The sequence below is a fragment of the Candoia aspera genome, chromosome 1 (genome assembly GCF_035149785.1).
Source record: "Candoia aspera isolate rCanAsp1 chromosome 1, rCanAsp1.hap2, whole genome shotgun sequence".
In the NCBI taxonomy this organism is placed as follows: Eukaryota; Metazoa; Chordata; class Lepidosauria; order Squamata; family Boidae; genus Candoia; species Candoia aspera.
Window position 1 is genome coordinate 306468379 of NC_086153.1, and position 21727 is coordinate 306490105.

The 21727-nt window shown below is 40.6% G+C and overlaps 2 protein-coding genes across 3 annotated transcripts; one reads left to right on the forward strand and one right to left on the reverse strand.

Annotated features, from left to right (window-relative positions):
* Positions 1-7107: 7107 nt before the first annotated feature.
* LYSET (lysosomal enzyme trafficking factor) lies at positions 7108-15286 on the forward strand. 2 transcript variants are annotated; one of them, XM_063290262.1, is made up of 2 exons: positions 7108-7287; positions 14473-15286. In XM_063290262.1, the coding sequence occupies exon 2, from the start codon at positions 14489-14491 to the stop codon at positions 14882-14884; it is 396 nt and encodes a 131-aa protein (XP_063146332.1). In that variant the 5' UTR covers positions 7108-7287; positions 14473-14488; the 3' UTR covers positions 14885-15286. The 2 variants fall into 2 exon arrangements, with proteins under 2 accessions (XP_063146332.1, XP_063146331.1); XM_063290261.1 differs by lacking the exon at positions 7108-7287 and adding an exon at positions 7322-7484.
* Positions 15287-16833: 1547 nt separating this feature from the next.
* On the reverse strand, positions 16834-21703 carry GON7 (GON7 subunit of KEOPS complex). The gene is made up of 2 exons (XM_063290264.1): positions 21323-21703; positions 16834-17072 (listed from the first exon to the last, which is right to left on the reverse strand). Exons 1-2 carry the CDS (start codon positions 21513-21515, stop codon positions 16966-16968), a joined length of 300 nt encoding a protein of 99 aa, XP_063146334.1. The 5' UTR covers positions 21516-21703; the 3' UTR covers positions 16834-16965.
* Positions 21704-21727: the final 24 nt, after the last annotated feature.

Genomic DNA, 21727 nt, shown 5'->3' on the forward strand with positions numbered 1-21727 from the left:
TAGTTACTGTTTCTTTGTTTAGTATTATGTACTTTTAGCCATGTGTAGATAATTAGGGGGAAGATAGATCAATTATATTTATTCTTAGGCTTTAAATGCTTGAATAATCTGTTTATGTAACTATGACAAGTTCTATAACTTCAGTAATAAAGAATCAGCATTCTGAAATATTTTAAAATAAACATGATTAAATATATAATACTACCTTTATAGCCAACAAAAGTCCAAAGATAATGCAAATGAACATAAATACTATATATGTAAACATATCTGAATGAGCCCATATATTTATATACTATGTACTTTTGAATTGTAGAACATATATCTACCCCGTGTCCTTTGGTATGCAAATTTCTTAACTATTACCATAACCCAGAGAAATATTCTAGCATTATGCAAGAGCATGTAATACTGTTAATAACTATATCATTACCAAGTTTGTATTTTTGTTTGCTTGTTTGTTTGTCAAATCTATATAGCTGCCCATCTCATGGGAAGTGACTCTGGGCGGTGTACAATAATGAGATAAAAACTGTATATAAAAAAACTATTAAAAATTGTATAGATAAAACTATTCTGGTTTGTGCCATAGATTCTTCATTTGCACAGCATTTGCAGCATACAACTACTCCATGTGAAATTACATTTAATTCAAAATAGGTTAAATTATATGTTATTGGATTTCTTGCACATTTTATCTAGTAAGCACAAAGGTCAAAAGGAACCACCCTACTGAAGGTAACTGCATTATAAATAATAATAATTTATGAAACCTGTATGCTGCTCAACTCTGAACAACTCAACAGCTCATAACAATCAAAGAAATTACAATACATTTTTGGGGAATTTTGGGGAACTAGAATATTGATTTTTAATATTACTTTCTGATATATTTTCTCCATTTCCTTGTGTTCCCCAGGAGTTAAACGTGAAATAAATGCCTGTGGTGGATCTCGGCTCTGCCGCTAGCTCGCAGGAAGGAGGGAGCGCATTCCAGGGAGATAAGAGAACTTTCAGTAGTCTGGGGACTGTTGGTGGGAAAGCAAAGGGACTCAAGGTGGCCCCCTCCTAGAGTCTCTCAGGTTATTGCCCCTTGCGTTAGTTAGAGTAGCTTTAGTCTGGCAAGATTCTGTCTATATGGTGAGAACAATAAAGAATTAGAGTTGGATATATCGGCTCAGCAGGGTTCTTGGCCTGGTTTCTGACAATGCCCCATCTCCAGACTCTGAAGATCAGAAGCAATCTATTGCCCCACTGCAGTGCTACGCAAAGTGTAGTCTGGTCCATGAATTGTTTGTTACTGGTCTGCAATGAGAGAAGTACAGAATTCAAGATAAAGTGTTCAGAAATATTTATAGTAATTTTACATTGCCGCAACATCCAAGCGCATGATCAGTGGACTCATCTCATTGAACAAGGTATAGACCAGTTCAGGTGTTATCAAACTTGTGTGGTGAGTTGTATGTAGTGTGAGCTGTGTACCAATCATGAATAAGATCATGTTACAATATATTTTAAGGTTAATTTGTTAACTGTAACTCAAAAGTGTATAAAAACAAAAAAGGTAAGCATGTATTTTTATAACTTACTCTTTTTACAATTATTTTAATTTTTAATCAGTGTTTATTTATAGATTTACATTATTACCTAAATTAGGGAAGTACAATTCATATTATTTATTTTTAACTCTAATTTACAGATGGTGAAGCAAGGTTCACTGGATTTTTTTGTCAAAAAAAAAAAAAAACTAGGAAGCTCTGGCATGGGCTGGTCCATGGAGTCACGAAGAGTCGGAAGCGACTGAACGAATAAAAAAAATATATTGGCAGAAAATGTTTGAGGTGATAAACAAATATACTGGGTAATGAAACAATGAAACCATCAAAACTTAAATATAAACCCATAAAGAAATATGTTCAGAACCAAAAGTATTCTCTGAGAGTATTGAATTAAAAAGCCAACAGAAGCAGATGTTAAATATTTCATGTATAAACATTAGTGCTTCGCAGGCTTCTTAATAAGTAGCACTTAGGTTGCTAAGACTAAAAACTACATGCATTTACCAAGACATTAGTGAAAGACTGCAGCAAAGATGTTTGTTTGGAAATGTTGGGTGAATCCATTGCAAAAATGGTACCTCAAGTAACACTTTACGAAAAGGCCACAGCTCAGTATATTCAGGAAAGCTAATGATATGGAGCAAATAAAGCTACCTAAGTATTTTTAATTGTGACTTGAATTTATTGCAAAGATATTGCTAGCATGGCTGTTCTTTTAACATATTTGCAATTTGAACTTCATGGTTATGTGAAGGATTATTTTTTTTCTGCTTTATGGCTGACAAACATAACTAGCTCTGAACTGTATAAAACTAGAAAGGATTACAGCGTCAACAGATGTGGTTTGAAGTTTTGTGCAGGAGTATGTTCTGATTGACTTCGGCTCAATCTTGACAAGACTGAGTGGCTGTGGCTGTTTAGCCCCCAGGATCAGGGACATCTCCTTTGTTGGTCTTGGATGGGGTTGCACTTTCCCATTTGAGACTTGTGTGCAACTTGGGGGTCCTCCTGGACTCACAGCTACTGCTCAAAGAGCAGGTGGTAGCAGTGGCCAAGATGATCTTTGCACAGATACATCTTGTGCATCAATTGCACCCTTTTCTTGACCAGAAGGCCCTGCAGATCATCACTCATGCCCTGGTCACCTCACGATTGAATTAATGCAATGTGCTCTACATGAGGCACCCTTGAAAACCATCCAGAAGCTACAGCTGGTTCAAATTGCAGCTGCATGAGCAACGATCAGCACTTCTCATTGTGTCCATGTGTTACACTGTGTGGTGGATTTCGGTGGTGCCGCTGGCTCTCAGGAAGAAGGGAGCACATTCCAAGGAGGTGGAGGAGATAAGCGGAGGCACAGTCGCGGAGGCAATGGTGGGAAAACGAAGAGGTTCAGGATAGCCCTGCCCTAGAGTCTCCCAGGTTATTTCCCCTTAGCTTAGGCAGAGTTGCTTTAGTCTGGCAAGATTCTGTCTATACGGTGTGAGCAAATAAAGAACCAGAGTTTGAATGGACTGACTCTTCCTTGTTCTTGGGCTGGGCCTGACACACTGCTCTGTGAACTGTATTGGCTGCCAGTTGGCTTCTGGGTGCAATACAAGGCGCTGGTTGTTACCTTTAAAGCCCTTCATGGCATAGTAGCTGGTTACCTGAGGGACCACCTTTCTCCCATTGTTTCTGCCCTCCATTAGATTTGGGCAGAGTGGATGTGCATCAGGTCCTTTCTATTAAAGGCTGTCTTATGGGAGCTGGGAAGCATTCCTTCTCTGGTGTGGCCCCCTCTCTCCAGAACAGCAACCCTTCAGACATACAGATGGCACGTTCTTTCCTGGTGTTCTGAAAAGCCCTTAAAACCTGGCTTTGGTCCCAGGTCTGGGGTTAATGTGTTTTTTGGGGGCTGCCGTGCTTTATTTTAAAGGTTGTTTTTAGTCCAGGCTGTTTAATTTTATGTTTTTAATTGTTTTAATCTAGCATTTCTTCTATAAGCCGCCCAGAGTCCGCTGGTGCAGGCAACAACCAGCACCATGTATATTAAATTTTAATAATAGTAATAATAATTACACATGTAGTTCCATGGATTATATAATAAATGGCTAAAAACACTTATTTCCACATCAATCTTCGTAACAGCCCCTGGATTTGATCTAGTAATTGTAGGGCTATGCAAATTATTCCGAGGGGTCATTGCGACAATCCTAGCAGAAGTCTTATCACTGCTTGGATCCATGGCCCAGGAATCTATTACAAGCATTTAGTATATTTAATTGCCTTTTCTCAGTAGATTGCATTCTGCCATGTTAATTCTGCTTGCTTATAAGGATCAATTTTGTAACATGTTTTCTTCATACATATTCTAGTGCTGTGTGATCTGAGGGTCTGGTTGGTTGGCTTCTGGAAAATGGATGATTCAGGCTGCGTTTCAAAATACTTTTTGCCAGAGATAGATGACAGAAGTTCATCTCATCAATACCCTCCAGTTCTACATGAGTGATGAATTAGGTTGATTTGACTGACTGGAAAGTGGGCAGTCCTGGCAATTTTTAAAATTTAGATATTTTTGTCTGGAACAGTTAGTAGACTATGGCTCCTGTGAAAGCTTCTGGGCTTATCAAATCCTCTCCATATGTGACTGAGTTTGGTTGGGTTGTCTGCCTGGGAAATGGGAGTTCCAGACTATTTTTATCATACGGGTAGTCCTCAACTTGCGGCCATTTGTTCAGCAACTGTTCAAAGTTATGATGGCACTAAACAAGGGGAACATAAGACTGGACTTCGGAGTTGCGGCCGTCACAGCATTCCCGGTCACGTGACTGCAATTTCTGACGTTCCCTGCTGGCTTCCCACAAGGAAAGTCAATGGGGAAGCTGGCAAGAAGAGGTCATAGTCACATGAGGTCCTCGCTTAACACCCTGCACAGTCCTCACTTAACAGCAACTGGGACTGCTGGAATTGCTGTCGCTAAGTGACGCAGTCACATGACATCATGCTTTATGACTGCATCACTTAGTGATGGCAATTCTGGCCCCAATTGCCACCGTAAGCCGAGGAATACCTGTATATGGATTTTTTCCTGTAACATAAAAATGTGGTTCCCATGAACATTTTGGCTTTTGTTTAAATCATGGTCTCCAAGTCCTATTATTTGTGATTTTGGTTGATTTAACTGGCTGGGACATGAGAGTTCTAGGTAGTTTTGTCTTGGCCCCAGATGTTTTTTGGGGGTCAAAGACTTTATAAACTTAATAGCTAAAGATTTGTTGTCCCTTGTTGCTCTTTGTTGTTGTTGTTGTTTATTCGTTTAGTCGCTTCCGACTCTTCGTGACTTCATGGACCAGCCCACGCCAGAGCTTCCTGTCGGTCGTCAACACCCCCAGCTCCCCCAGGGACGAGTCCGTCACCTCTAGAATATCATCCATCCATCTTGCCCTTGGTCGACCCCTCTTCCTTTTGCCTTCCACTCTCCCTAGCATCAGCATCTTCTCCAGGGTGTCCTGTCTTCTCATTATGTGGCCAAAGTATTTCAGTTTTGCCTTTAATATCATTCCCTCAAGTGAGCAGTCTGGCTTTATTTCCTGGAGGATGGACTGGTTGGATCTTCTTGCAGTCCAAGGCACTCTCAGAATTTTCCTCCAACACCACAGTTCAAAAGCATCGATCTTCCTTCGCTCAGCCTTCCTTATGATCCAGCTCTCGCAGCCATATGTTACTACAGGGAACACCATTGCTTTAACTATGCGGGCCTTTGTTGTCAGTGTGATGTCTCTGCTCTTAACTATTTTATCGAGATTGGTCATTGCTCTTCTTCCAAGGATTAAGCGTCTTCTGATTTCCTGACTGCAGTCAGCATCTGCAGTAATCTTTGCACCTAGGAATACAAAGTCTTTCACTGCTTCTACATTTTCTCCCTCTATTTGCCAGTTATCAATCAAGCTGGTTGCCATAATCTTGGTTTTTTTGAGGTTTAGCTGCAAACCAGCTTTTGCACTTTCTTCTTTCACCTTCATCATAAGGCTCCTCAGTTCCTCTTCACTTTCAGCCATCAAAGTGGTATCATCTGCATATCTGAGATTGTTAATGTTTCTTCCAGAGATTTTAACTCCAGCCTTGGATTCCTCAAGGCCAGCTTGTCGCATGATGTGTTCTGCATACAAGTTGAATAGGTAGGGTGAGAGTATACAGCCCTGCCGTACTCCTTTCCCAATCTTAAACCAGTCTGTTGTTCCGTGGTCTGTTCTTACTGTTGCTACTTGGTCGTTATACAGATTCTTCAGGAGGCATACAAGATGACTCGGTATCCCCATACCACTAAGAACTTGCCACAATTTGTTATGGTCCACACAGTCAAAGGCCTTAGAATAGTCAATAAAACAGAAATAGATGCTTTTCTGAAACTCCCTGGCTTTTTCCATTATCCAGCGGATATTGGCAATTTGGTCTCTAGTTCCTCTGCCTTTTCTAAACCCAGCTTGTACATCTGGCAATTCTCGCTCCATGAACTGCTGAAGTCTACCTTGCAGGACCTTGAGCATTACCTTACTGGCATGTGAAATGAGTGCCACTGTTCGATAGTTTGAACATTCTTTAGTGTTTCTCTTTTTTGGTAACTTAATAGCTAAAGATTTGTTGTCCCTTATTGCTCTTACTGATTTTTAATACACCCCACTACTTCTGGAATCAATATTTTGAAAATGCCAGTTCTGTTCTCACTTTCGTACCATCTCCACAGATGACATTGCTAACACTGTTATTACTTGGTCTTTCCACATTCTCAAGATTACCCCTATCTGAAATATGATCATAATACTGTACCACCTGGCAGAAACTCTCCTCCATCCACGCATATTAGGGCGATAATTTAAAAAAGGCAACATTAGAGATATTTTGTGACATTCTGTCTGGACCTGGCCTTCCTTGCAAAGTAAATATAACAATGGAATATTCTCAACCTGCAAAAATTATATATTTGCTTGTAAACAGCTCAGAGTCGTTTGCCGAGATGGGCGGTGGAGAAATGTGATAAATAAATAAACACCCACAAACACAGATGGGGGCCTCCTTTTTCTCGCCCCTCCAATTCTTGGGGAAAAACGCGAAAAACACTATTTCTTTACCTATGTGACCCACAATAACCATTCGCAGAGAAATCAACTGTTTTTAAAAAGTCGAATCTTGTATAGCACGCGTAAGGAGCGAAACGGGGCAGACTGCTGCAGCATCGGACTGCTGCGCTTCTCTATTGCTCCTTGGGAATCCCTTCTCCCTCTTCGCACAAAGAGGTGGGGGAGATACCAACTTCCCCCCTTCCCCCACGGAAGAAGGAAGCCTGGCTCGCTCTCTCATATTCTGTCTGTCAAAAAAACAAGCCCAACTCGCGCATCTGCCGCGTGGCTCAGGACCCCCAGCCTCCAGCGGGTCAGGGACGGGGCGAACCGCCCCTCCAGGTTCACGCACGGAGCCCGCGAGATGGGAGCCGCGGCGACAGGCAGCCCGCGCGCCCTACCCGGAAGCAGACTGAGTTGAGGGCGGGTCTTCGGCCGGGGACAAAGCGGATGGTGGGGCGCGGCGCCGGAGGCTAGCTGGAGAGGCGAAGCGCAGCGCTCCGTCCCTCCCTCCGTCCCGTGGACGCGGCGCAGGGGCCATGTGATTGGGCGGGCGGCCCTTCCTCGGATCCCCTCTCTTGCCCCCCCGCCTCCCTCTTGTTTGCGCCCGTGTTTCCTGGCGGAGGAAGGTACGCGGTGGAGGGAGCTGGTTCGGAATGCGGCAGCCTCGCTGGCGCCGGTCGGGAGGGAGAGGCCGATGGTGGAGCCTCTCCCCGAGGAGCGGATGGTGCTTAATTTCTCGGATTGGCGCTCCGAATTGCCTGGGAGCCCTTCCCCTCCAACTTTTAGTTCCCCTTGAAACCCCAACGGGTGGCAGCTGGTGGCGGTGAGGAGAAGGCGCTGTGCGCTCGTTTTGGGTCAAGCTCGATCCATATTGCATGGATTCTGCCGTGGGGAGGAGGTGCCAGAGGCCAGCCCTTAGTCTGGTTGAACTTGGGTGGGTGGAAGAGAGACCTCAAGGGAAAGGCACAAGGCCGGTGGAAATCCTTCCGTCCTGGGCTTCTGCTTTAAAGTTCCACCCTGGAAGGTGGGATCTCTTCGGTTTTCCTCTCGGAGAAGGGATCTATCTTTGCACAGCCCTTGGATGGAGTTTTATTTTCGCATATATAGCTCTGTTCTGGGGTGGTTGTTAAACATGGCAAATAGGGAAGACATACGGGGAGCTGAACTTGGCTGATCTCAAAAAATTAAGCAGGATCAGTTCTAGTTAGTACTTGGATTGGAGACCACCAAGAAGTCTCCTGACGGTAGGCTTGAGTGGGAAATTGAAAAAAAAAAATCCCAGAAGAAGGCAGTGGTCAATTATTTCTGTACTGCTGCCAAGAAAACAGTGTAAGACATATCCATAAAATCACTAGATAGTCACTTACTTTGAAGAGGTGTGCTATAAAGAGAGAAAATTCTTTACAGTTTATGGAAGGGTGAGGAAAAAAAGTCTTTTGGACTGAATTTTGTAGTTGCCAGATGTTAATGATTTTAATAATCAACTTCCCCACCACCACGTTGCTAGTAGTGGAAGTGTGTCCTGTTGTAATACTGGTATTGAATGAATACATCTCTCAGAAGCTGTATATTTAAAATAGGCTTGGTCTTTGAATAATTCTGTGTAAGTGTGCTAAATTTAGAGGATAGCATAGTAGAAACTCAGCGCAGATAAAGATCAGTATGTAGGAAAAAGCACCATTAATGTGGTTTAACTGAAAAACCGCATGGCAGATAAGATACAAATGATGAACAGTGGCAATATAACTCTTTTAAGGTTTTCATAAGTTTTCGAATATTACCTATTTTAGTTGGAGATGATATAGATTGCTTTGAAATCCTATACAAGATTATAGACTCTTGTGTGTGTGTGTGCTTCTTCTAGTCAGTGTTGACTCCTGGAGACTGCCTGGAGAAGCCCCTGCAGTTTTCTTGGCAAGATTTTGTAAGTGGTTTGCCATTGCCTCCTTCCTAGAGCTGAGAGAAAGTGACTGGCCGAAGGTCACCCAGCTGGCTTTGTGCCTAAGATGGGACTAGAATTTACAATCTCTCGGTTTCTAGCGTGATGCCCTAACCACTACACCAAACTGGCTCTGTGTCACTCTTACAGAATATAAATACTGCCCATGGATTATAGATATTGTATGGAAAGTGATACCTTTCTTGTACCCATCTTCTGTAGGTAAGATGAAAAACATACAATGACGCTTTGTAGCACTGTTTGGTATCTCCATATTAATCAAGTCTCCAATCGTTTGGAAGAAAAATAGGATTAATATATATGTAATAAAGGAACGCCAGAATTTCAGAGTATATCAGCTTTACTGATGGATTCTTCCTCATACTGTGAGTAGAGGGGGTGAATTCAGGGAGCTCAGTAGAGAAGTTAAGAAAATTAATCCGAATTTATTCAGAACACTATTATATTCTGTATTGTCTTTGTTTTCTATAGTCAGAACCTTCTGGTGAATCCTTATATTTAGTACAGAAGTGTTATCCCTTTTTAAACAATATTTCCATTAGTGTTAGAGGCAAAATAATCTGTAAATCTAACCCTGGAACAGATTGTTCTAATACCACATGTTTCAAGTAAAAGTATGCTGTAAAACTGGAGTAAAGTTCCTGTAGTGCTTTCCTGAGATGATTGTTTTGTGTTTGTGCTGGTGAAATAGTTCAACATTTAGGGCACATCTTAATGATCGCTCAGATTGCCCCTCAGTGTCAAGTACAGCAGCAAACAAACTACAGTGCCAGTATAAGACTAAAGACCTCTGCTATAGGGAATGTGACTGAAGTAACTGTTGAAATAGGGGCTTTCCAAGTTAATTACTGTGGTATTACAACTCAGTCCTGTGACCTTAAAATGTATCCACAGTTTATATTAAGTTGTGCATAAGTACATAAACTTCACAGTGAAGTGACCGCGTAGAACTGCAGTGCAGATAAGTTGCAATACAGGTCAGTCTGAAGGCACTGCTTGGACTTTAATTACTGTGCTTTAGAAGTGTCCTTGAAACACTTCTTAAATTGTTTTAAAATGTAAGTAGTCTTTGTTCCTATATAAGCAAAATCAGGTAAATTCTGATGGATTGGTTTCTTGGCTGCTTAATATCTTAGGGTAATGACTGCAAAGCAAAGATGGTTAACCTGAAATCTCATTCAGCCATTTTGAAAAAACAATGGCCAAGTTTGATAATGATGAACTATTTATTATAAACCTAAACAAACATGAAAACGTCAAAATTGCATCTTGAATCAGGCCAACGTCTGTTTAGACAACACTCAAATTATTTCAGGTAGCCAATCAGATACTTCTGGGAACTCAGAAGTATAGCGTGGTATTTCCCCCCACCCCCTTTTGTTATGGCTAATATTGCTAATAAACATTGATCTATTTTCCTAGAAACACAGAATTAGAAACCAAAAGAATGGTTTTTTTTAAATAGCTACTAAACCCATGTATTGCTAATGCCTAAAGTTCTGCAATTAATTTAGGATGTTGGGATGATTCATGGCAGGAATAAGGGTTGGTTCAACATATTAGTCTCCTGACCAACATGTGCCTATAACTCTCATAATCATACTGGAATGAGTGATACTCATAACCATACAATTCCTAGGTGGCAATAATATGCCTTTTTGTATGTTGAAAATAGAGGGGGTTATAATTTAAAACAAATTCCACCGGTTACAGAATTTAAGTACACTACAGTATTGTTAAGTGTTTGGTGAATGGTCAGAACTATATAGCATTGCATCAATACTTTGGTTTTCTTCAGATAAGAAAGAACACTGGTGTCCCTGGTTGTTTTTGCTATAATCTTGCTTTAACCATTGCATCCTGGTTCTTCCGTTTTAGCTAACTTCAGAAAAAAACAGCCACTTCTGCTGAAAATCTTTTTACATAATTTCCTTGCTTTTCAAACTAGATGAAAGATGTCTCATATGCCCCGATCCATGAAAAAACAAATGGGACTTTAATAATCAAGCAATTAATGCCATAAGCACCCACTAATTGCTTGGTGAGCCCTTTTAAATAATCGCAATAACCAGAGATAACAATTCCGTCACTAGTATACTTTGGAACATGGTCTGTATCTTGCAGAAAATAGAGCTATATAATTCAGTCCTGTAGTTCTGCTGTAATGAAACAGAAGCATGTACTATAATAAACATCATTCTCCAAAAGGCAGATACTCTTATAACTGCCAGCTTTGAACATTTGTTATCTATGTGCTGTGATGGGGGCATTGTTACCAGATAATAGTTGAAACTTGAGGATATTCCCTAAAAATATTTGCTAAGGGATCCTTGAACAAAGGTTAAAATCTTTGTCTTAAACAAAGATCAAAGGGAGCTTTAAACAAAGGCTGAAAATATGAATTCAGAGTGAATTACTCAACTACTACATATACATTCTCTTCAAATTAAAAGAGGTTTTGTTTTATGTATCTGTATGTTTATACCTCTAACTACCTACTATGTAAAATTCTCACATTTACCTGTGGGATAGGTTGGGCTGAGAGTGAATGACAGGTCCAAAATCACCCAGTCAGCTCCATAGTTGAAAGGAGCTGAACTGGAGTCTGCCAACCAGGACCTTAAAAAAACTACCCTATAGTGGCATAAGTAGCACATAAACGTATAGAATAAAAATATTCTGTAGCAAAAGTATTACAAGAAAATAGTAAAGGCAAGTAGCAAAAGCTGAACGAATTCTAATGGCTGTAGTTGGGATGATAATCAGTCCAGAAAAAAAAAAAAGCCCTCACCAACCTGCACCAATCAGAAACCAGCTTGTCTAAAGACCAATCAGGACACCTGGCTATAAAGACAGAGCCCAGTCAGTCCCTGCTGAGTTGTCTGTGGTCTGCATAGCAGATCACTTTGCTGTTGAAGAAGCCAGCCACAGTTGCCGGCGAAATGTTAGGAAATCAGTTCTCTAGTCCACTAAACCCTGAAGCCCAACACTGCCCCCCAAATGTTTATTAAAATATCCACAAAAGTGGGGTCAAGTAGTGCAGAATACTATCAGAAGAGGAGAAGAATTGAGGCTTGACTAGAAGCTTGACTATTGAATTTGTGTGGTGTTTGACCTCAGATTTCTTTATTCTTTTAGTCAAAATGTGGCAGTGGGAAACTGGGAGTGATTGAGAAATATTGGTTCTCAGCCAAAGTGAGAGAAGAAGCAGGTTAGAGAAGGTAAACTGTACAGGTAGTCCTCACTTATTGACTGCCTCAATAAATGACTGTTTGAAATTATGGTGTAAAAAAAGCTTGTGACCAATCCTCACATTTATGACTGTTGCAGCATCCCACAGTCATGCCAGGCCTGGCAAGCTCACCATATGCATCCCAGGGCTGCACCCTTGCCCAGCGCCTGGATCCTGGGCCACCAGCAGGAGGAGGAAGATGGTGAAGATCAACTGAGGGCAGCAGCAGGGGGTAGAGGGTATGTGGCAGGAGTGCAGGGTACCTAAAAGGGCAGAGATGGGGAGAATAGGCAGGTGGGGAGGAGTTGAAGCACCTTTGCAGTTGTTAAGTGCAGGGAGCTGCCTAAATTTTGATCACATGACCATGGGGGCAGTGCAGTGGCCGTAACTTCAGGGACCAGTCCGAAGTCCATTTTTTCAGCACCACTGTAACTGTGAATGGTTGCTGAACGAATGGCCATAAGTTGAGGACTACCTGTACTTCCTAATTAATTTTAATGATAACTAGTTGAGTCAGGAAAATAAATTTCCTGGATAGTCATTAGTTTGGAACAATGTAGTCTAGTTTATATAGTCAGTTTTTCCTTCACATGAATAGCTCTTATATTAGATTTGACATTCTATAAAGTTTTTACCAGAAAAAATGAGGGAAGGAGCCTTTTTCCTGAGAAATCTGAGTATGTTTGCAGTGGCTTATTAAAGAACCATGCTGAGAACTCCATGAAGCTTTGTTGGCCAATATGGAATAAATTTTACTGTGATTATAGTTGAATCTATGCAAGTGCTTCCATGCAATTGCAGGCATGTATAGGCATGGAGATGTTACTGGCTGTTTATGATTATAGAAAGCTGTGTCAGTCTTACATCTCATGGACTTTAGCTGCCATCTTATGGAATACAATTTCTGTGTATTCCCTTTTAAAGAGCATGATGAACATAATTTCAAACTGTGCACATTTGCTTTGTAGCCTTATTTGGTCCCACTCACTCAGAGTTCTAGAAATAGCTTTGCACCACCAACAGTGGTGCTTGAAAGTTTGTGAACCATATTGAATTTTCAATATTTCTTTATAAATATGACCTAAAACGTGACCTGTTTTCCACACAAGTCCTAAGATGAGATAGAGATCCAATTAGACAAATGAGTCAAAAACATTATACTTGTTCATTTATTTATTGAGGGAAATGATCCAAAGCTACACATCCACATCCAAGTCCTGAAAAGCTGGCAGGGTTAGGGCAAATCTAATCTTGGAGGATATGGCATTCCACATAGCAGGTGCTGTGACAGAAAAGGCTCACTTTCAGGGTCCTGCAAGGTGACATTCCTTAATCAAGGGGACCCGTAGTATGCCTTTCCTGCTGGACTTAATGGAAGAGGTAGAAACAACTGAGGAGAGGCACTCTCACAAATAACCTGGCCCCATGCCAGGAAGGGCTTTATAGGTGACAACCAGCATCTTGAATTGCTCCCAGAAGCACACTGGGATCCAGTGAAGCTTGCTTTTACTGTTAAGTAAAAGTGGATCTTTGTGTTGTTCAGGAAATCAGGAAGTAGGCAGAGGCTGAGGAAATAATTCCTTAATGTGTTTAAAGTGTTCCAAGATAGTCCTAACCTAAAGTAATATTAAATATGGGTTCAGGTGGCTTTAAAGTAATTCCTGGAACCCTCTGGATGTTGCAGTTAAAGCCTTAAAGTGAAAATTGCTGAACTCCTTTGTATCAACAAAATTGGCCAACCTATACATACAAAAATCTATCTTTAATATGACCACCAGAAAAATCCTTAGATTATGATAAATTGTTTTACTTACAGGACTTTATAGAAAATGAATTTCCCTGGCAAAATGGATGATTGATATATTTGGGAAGATCTAATGACAAAAAATAAACAAGATATGCAGATTACCAGTATGAAAAGTACTATTACTAATTTGGAAAAGAAACCAAATTCTTGCATTCCTTCTTTGCTTCGCCTGTCATCAGGCAGTAATGCAGGCACCTTTAAGAGCATATCCAGTGCCAGTGTTTAACAGTGATGTTCAAGTGGGATATATGCATGTTCCCGTTAGACAGCAATATTTGGTTTGAGCCTGGTAATGGACACAGCTAGAAAGTTACATTTTCTTGTGGGATTTCCACCACAGTATTACCAATGCTATAGTTTTCCAGTTTAATTTTGTTCTAAGTAATAAACTGCGTGCAGACAATTGTGTTAACTTTTGGCTCAGAAGACTTAGATTTAACTATCCAAATAATTTAAAATTCTGTTAATTGCTTTTCTGAGTTAGTTTATAGGGTTTGGGGGAGGCTTAAATGTGTGTGTGGGACCATGATGTATGCTAATTAGCAGTTCAGAAGCCTGCTATATAAATAAAGCTTAAACTGTCCATTTGGGTTCTCTGTGTACTAAGTTGAAAACCCTTTCTCTTCTGCTGAAAAGGAACATTCTACAGTTACCATATTGCAGGCATAGTTATTATCACATACGTCATTACCATCAATAAAAACAAAAAAACACAAAAATTGCTTATTATGCCTATACTAAGCAACTCTGATTGTGTAACATTGCATGTTACTTCTTCTCACAATGGCTAATTATTATTTTTGCTATTTAAGGTGCAGAGCATGGAGAATGATGAACTTCCGTCAGAGGATGGGATGGATTGGTGTGGGACTGTATCTAATAGCAAGTGCTGCAGCATTTTACTACGTCTTCGAAATCAATGAGACTTACAACCGACTAGCACTAGAACACATTCAGCAACCCCCAGAGAAATTTAAGCAAGAAACCAGTTGGATGCACTCCTTAAAAACACGTCTTCTTTCTGTACCCTTTTGGCTCTGGGTCATTATCTTTTTAATACCTTATTTACAAATGTTCTTGTTCCTTTACTCATGTACAAGGGCTGATCCTAAAACAGTGGGCTACTGCATCATTCCTATCTGCTTGGCTGTGGTTTGCAATCGTCACCAAACATTTGCAAAGGCCTCCAATCAAATCAGCAGACTGCAACTGATTGACACGTAAGGAAATCAGTGTGGGTTTCCCCCTGCCCCCCCATGGCTGGTTTCTGATAAGTTGAAGGTCAGTTGAATATCTGAAAGGAACTTGAAATTCTTTTTGTCAACATTAACTTCTGAACAGAGCACCTACCAATCTTCTATTTTTTTAAATGGGATGATTTTAATTATGGAGGTATTCTTTTTGATGAAAAGTTCTTTAAGGACAGAGGGTAACATTCTTCATATTTGCCTTACAATGCAGAATTTCTACACTCCACCTGAAGATTTTAGATTAAAATATATTTGAAACCCTAATTCACTGTGCATCCCTCAGATCTTCAAGCTTCCTGTAAGGGAATTGCTGAAAATTGACTTTGCCTATGTTTATAATGTGTAAACTTTGGAATTATAAAGGTGGCATTTGAGACATTGTTGTCCTTTCTTCTTTGATGATGTTGCACTATATAAAATGGGGTTCCTTTTGCATACAATGTAATTATAAAAAAGTGACCCTTTTATTTTTTCATATATTTTAGTTCTGCACAATTTCTTTTTAAAATGTATGCATAATTGCTACTCATGTTTCAGAAAACAAGTTGACATTTAGTATTCCATTCTCTAATCAAGTACCTGAATCATTGCAAAGATAGTAGAACATGGTTTATACAAAATTGTTAGAAACAAATTATGTTCTGTGAAATCAATCATAGACACCCAATCTGCAGATGTCAGCAGCAATATTCTGAATATTGATTATTTCTGAGAGCTGTAAGCTCATGGAGGCACTGTTGGGAAGGTTCACTGGGTGCAGAAATGGGGAAACAATGAATCTTCAAACAATGTCTGTCTACAAATTCCACCATTTCTGATAATTCAGAAATTTGAGCTCAACAACAGAAGATTCCCTATTCTCAGTCTTAAGTTTTTAATCCATGCAAATGATCTGTATTTATACTATTCAAGCAGTCATAACTACTGTTTAAATGTATATGCTGCCTGACTCCCAACAACTCTGGGAGGTTAAAAATAAAGAACATTAAAAATAAGAAAAAATACATCAGTAGACAAAAAGTGGTGACCAAAAAAAAAAACCTCTGGGTAGGAACAAAAAAATAAATCCACAGAGTCCAAAGGGGGCTTCACTCACCCTCACCAAAGGCCTGGGCAAAGAGCTAGGTCTTCAAAGCCCTTCGAAACATCAGCAGGCTGGTATAATGGGCAGAAGGAATAACCTTGAATGACAGGAAGAAGAGCCGGAACCAAGACAACAGTGAAATAAATATGAGTCTGGCCCAGAACTGTAACCTGAGTAAGCATCTCAGACAAAACCCGCTAGTTCTCATGAAGATAAAGTACTTTCAGACTTTAAAGATTCTGTTACTATAACCTTATAATAAAAGTAGTATCAGAATGCAGAACGTTGGTTTCCTAGCCTGCTCTATCCTGAGGGGCTGATAACGATCTTTCAAGTCTCAGTATGTATTCCCCCTCCCTCTATCTGCTTGCCATCTCTTCCTCTTCTCTGGCTCACCAACATACCCTCTGTTTTGGCTTTCCTTTTTCTAACCTGAAAGCATGATGGGGTGAGATGTGCTAAACTGGCTTCCTATGGACCTTGAAAAAGCCAGGGTGTGGCTGAACTTGCCAGCTGTAGACAGAATGCCAAATAGCTAGGTGTGGCCACCTGCCTGGTTGGGATGACGTGCTGGTCCGTTTGCCTCTTCCTCAGCAGGTTGGGGAGGAATTGAATGCTTATGCTCTGAGGTTTTCTGGTAGAGGCTGGACTATAAAACCCTTGGAGGCAGAGGCGTGGGGGGGATTAGCAGAGTCTCGTCTTGCCGGGAAGTGGGGGGTGTTTCTGCCTGACAGTAGCTGCTCCAATCAGTGTTTTCAGCGCTGCCTTTCCCAAGCACACAGGGAGCTTTCAACTTTGCTCCTCTATTCCTCACTCATACATGCCATTTTCTTGAATAATTTCAAATGACAAAAAACTTCACTGTATTAACAATTTTAAACCAGTGTTTTTCTAGCCATCAAAACAGCCTTCAATTTAGGAGAAAGTTTCATAGTGTAGGAACTTAGAAAAAAAATGTTTTACAGTTTCCATCAGGGGTGTGTTTTTATCCGTTTTAATGGTGGCCCGTCTGAATGTGCTTTGGTGTTGATATGCTTTCCTTCCTCCTCTTCCTCCTCCTCCTCTTCATCATCATCACCTACAAAAGTAATCTTATTAACCATCATACAGAACTATTTTTTCTATTAATAGGTGCCTCCTAAAGTTTCATTCTACTTGTGACAAACTTATTTCCATAATGGAATTCAGTCTTTCTCTGCTAGATCAGAGTGCAATATACATGTAGGCAAAAGATTACAGACAGTTAATTTAGAGTTGTGGTTCTCTACTTTAGAAATAATTAGATATTTCACTAGATACACTTGATTAGTTGTGAAAATTCCACATCCTGGTTAGCTCAGCAATAACAACTAGTGAGGCACAGCTGAGATGAAAAGAACAGCTACTATAAGGAGGACGGCCAGAGAGGAAACTGGTGGGGAAGCAAGATGTAGAGTATTTGAAGGTGCAGCTTGTTTCCTCCCTGCTCAGGCTCCTCGATCACTTGCTTGGCAGGGTTAAGTAAGTATATGAGAGAAAAAGCTGTGTGTGTAAGTAAAGTGCTTAAGCAAAACTTGACTATATTGTACTCAGTAAAGCTAGGGGAGCTATAAAGGATTCTCATCATTGATTCCTTGGAGGTTATTATCAGATTGAAATGTGTGTGTGTTCCACACATAAAACTCCCAACCACTGACCAAGGAAGGCTGCATCCCTAGCAATCTTAAGACACCCGTGGCATGAAGCATAGCAACTGGGGAAAGCTGGTTATTTGGGTCTCAGTGTGGTGAAAGGAAAACTCATTGTCCATATGTGACATATAACAGAAATAGCAGAAATATTCAAGAAAAGTGACCATGCAATCCTGGAGTTCTTCATACTAAGGCAAGCTAAAGCTGAGTGTCAATATATGTATTTCTTGGACTTATTTAAAAACTCAGAATTATTAAAAAGGATCTTTGACAGGAGAAGCAAATGGGAAAACGGGCCCAAGATGGGTACATATCCCCCCAAAAGAAGAAAGTAAAAACACAATTTATTTTCCAATAAGGAATTTAAAAAACTAAGATCATAAGAAAAAAAATGCTTAGTGAAAGGTTGAAAATTAAAAAGACACTTATAGAAGGTATAAAAAGGAAAAAAATAACTACAGAAGAGTATACAGAGATATCCAGAAACTAAAGGGATATTGTCAAAAAGGCTAAAGGTCAGAAGGAGCATAGGTTAATGAAGGATGTAAACAACAATAAAAAGCTACGTTCAAAATAAAAACAGAAAAAAATCAATATATCACAAGCTCAAAGAAGATAGCAAAATGCAAACAAGTAACAAAAGGTGAAACCACCGAATTTTTATTTTGTCTCAGACTTCTCTGAAAAGAGATGTTTCATGAGGCATGTATGAAGGACAGGATAAAAGGACAAAGATTGCTTTTTTAAACTGAAATTGAAAGAAAGTGAAGAAATACCTATTTAAAACTTCATGGTTGGGTTAATTAAATTCTACATTACTGAAAGAATTTGCCCAAGGTCTACCTAAAAGAGCCTTTATGGCAGGAAATTTTGGGCAAGTTTAGGTCTGTATCACAAATAATAATGGGCTGCAGCTGGTAAATTTTGCATCATTAACTCACTAGTCTTTGCAACAGCTTATTTAGGCCAACTCCCTTTCATCAATTAACTTGGTATTCACAAGCACTAAATTCTGCTTCTATGATTATTTCCAGATAGGCAAGCACTTTAAATCTGCTGTTAGTTACCTCAGAGTTCTGAGAGGCATAGAAGAAAGGTTTGACTATCTTTTGGTTCAATGGAAGATCAAACTGAAATTGAAAACTGTACCATACTGCCCTCCAACACCTCCATTCCAGCTGAATTTACTGCAATCTTAACAATATCAAGAATAATTTCAGATTGAACTGCACAACAAATCTGACACCTGCAGCTGAATGAAAGCAATAATGATGCAGAGGAGCAGTGTTCTGAAGTCAGAGACACCATCAATGTGGCAAAAGAAAGAAGGAAATTATTTGATTCATTTTGAGTCATACAGATATTTCTTTATTGAATGTAGCTCATAAGCTTTTCAAGGCAGTAATATAGCCTGATCAGAATGATTAAAATGTGTATATCACCTGACTCCTAGGATTCTGTGTGGTTCACAAAGTAAAAGTACAAAAAAAAAATAACAATAAAGTTAGAGGAGCAAAAAAAAAGTCAAAACTGGGCAACAATGAAAACATACACAAACTACTCAGAAGGGGCTTGAAGCACCCTAGCCAAAAGCCTGGGTGAACAGCCAGATTCTTAAAGGCCCTCCAAAATTCCAGTAGGGTAGGAGCCACCGGGATCTTAGGGGGGAGGGGGGAGCAGCATCAGACATATTTTAAATGTTACCAATAAATTTTAAAAAGTGGGTATGATTTTCTTTGACAATTTTGAATGGTCTTCCATGCAGATACTAAAATCTGATATTGTGTCCAGGTTTTAAAAGGTTGAAAAGGCATGATGTGAAAACTATTGCAGAATCAGCCTCCTGACCATAGTTGGAAAGGTCCTTGTGCAGGTTATCAGAACACGTATACAGCCGATGAGAGAACTTCCACCCAGGAAGAACAAGGTGGTTTCAGGCTACGTGAGCCAGATTTTCACTGCCAGGCAAGTTAACTGTTACTGTGTTTATTGTTTTCAAGACTACCTTTAACAGCTTCCACTGAGACTCCATGTGGAAAGCTGTTTTGGTGATCAGCATACCCAGCAAAATCATCTGAGTCTTCACTGCATTTTAGGACACGGTTTATTTATTCAAATTTCTATCACCGCCCATCTCCCCCCAGAACAGTTAAAGTGCCCAGTGACAAAACCAGTCCCTTTACAGTCAAAGCAGGAGCGAGATGAGGGTATGTACTATCACCACTGTTGTTCAACACAGTAATAGACTGGATAATGGGGAAAAGCCTGGTCAGGCATACAAGAGTTCAATGTGAGGCAGATCAGTTGAACAGATGCAACATAAGCCAATGACACTGTTTTCACAGAGAAATCAGAACAGAAGGCAGAGGAACTATTAGAGGTCATAAACAAAAGAGCAGAAAGTCTTGGACTACTTAAAGACCATGACTATGTCAACTCATGGCTCAGAAATTAACACGGCCTTTAGAGATGAGCCAACTGAGGAGATGCATGAGTTCAAAAACCTAGCTCTCTGACTCTGCATCAACAATTGCCAGTTTCACTGATGTTGCATGAATTGGTAGTGCTCAGTCAGCTTTTGCAAGTGATGTCATTGGAAGAAAAATTCAGCTGAAAATGAAGAGTTAAGTATTCAGTGCAGCCATCATGCTGGTCATGCTCTATGCAGCACAAATGTGGACACAGCTTACTCAGCGCCTATGGAAGTTTCAGATAAGATGTTTTAGGATAATCCTGGGCATTTCCTTACACGATCAATGGTGGAATAAGAACATTTGGCAGATATGCAGTCAATAGGCCGTAGCTGAGAATAAGATCTGGCAATCACACCTTTGTTGGTTTGGGCACGTCTGCAGAATTAAGGTAGCATATCTGACCAGGCAACTTTTGGAAAGGTGGCATCCACCTGGCTGGAAAGTAACAAAAATGTCCCAAAAAAGACCTGAATCAGTCAAATAGAGGCTAAAGCATGACAGTTACACTCTAATGTCAATAAGTATTTGCAGCATCTGCTCAGGACAGAGAACACTGGAAGGTATCTGCAGGGACTTATTAACCATGGCTGCCACAGCTCCAGGAGCAATATCTTACAATTAGTGGGGCTGTTCTGCCAGTGCTAGAGCATATGAATGAAACACTGTAAAACAGTGCTTCCAGCTTCCATCCTTTGCAGGAGGATACAATGGTGGATGTTATCAAATGCTGCTGAGAGGTCACATTTGGGTCAGTATGTCACAAGCACAACCAAAGCCCAATTTTATCCCAAGCATGCTCACTAAGAACTCTAATCTGCAAATTACTTTGCAAACCAGCATGTCTGCATCTCACTAAGTAGAAGATACACATACAGACAGGATACATAAGTGTAATAAATATGTTTTAAATGACAGAACGGAGTGTTTCAGGCAGAAAACTAGCACAACAATTGGGTTTAGGGTAAACTTTCGGCCCTGACGTGCCGTTTTTCTGAATGTCTTTGAAAGTAATTGCTTCATATGAAGCATATCCCAAAACGTCCTCCTCCATTTGCAAACTGAAATAGAGCAGCCAAATCTGTCATCACAGGCATCGCCGTTCTTCATGCAGAGAGTAAGAATGGCCATCATAATCTCAAGGAAGAACAAAAACTGGTTCCTAAAATCAGCCCCTCACGCCTCACCTCCACACTCATCTCGGTCTCCAGTGGCAGCGACGCTCTCCTGCTGCACCAGAGGGCCGAGCAGGGCGGTAACTTCCTCCCGCAGCTGAGACAAGCCCGCGAGCAGACCCCGCAGCTCCCCCTGAGGGTCACACCGAACCCGCCATGCTCGTTTCAAGCCATCGCGGCCGATCAGCTCCGCCTGCAACTCCATCGCTCGGTTCCCGGCGCAAACAAGGAACCAATCAGCTCAGCGTATCCCCTCTGACGAAACCGGCAGAAAAAACAACAGGAAGCGTCGTGCCGCTCTTCCAGTTCTCCCCTCCTAATTCAGAGCACATTACGTCATCCGATCCCGCCCACTTTTGTTGTTGATACGCTATTCAAAGGAGGAGTGCGTCTAACCGTGCCTTGTCTCCATCCCCC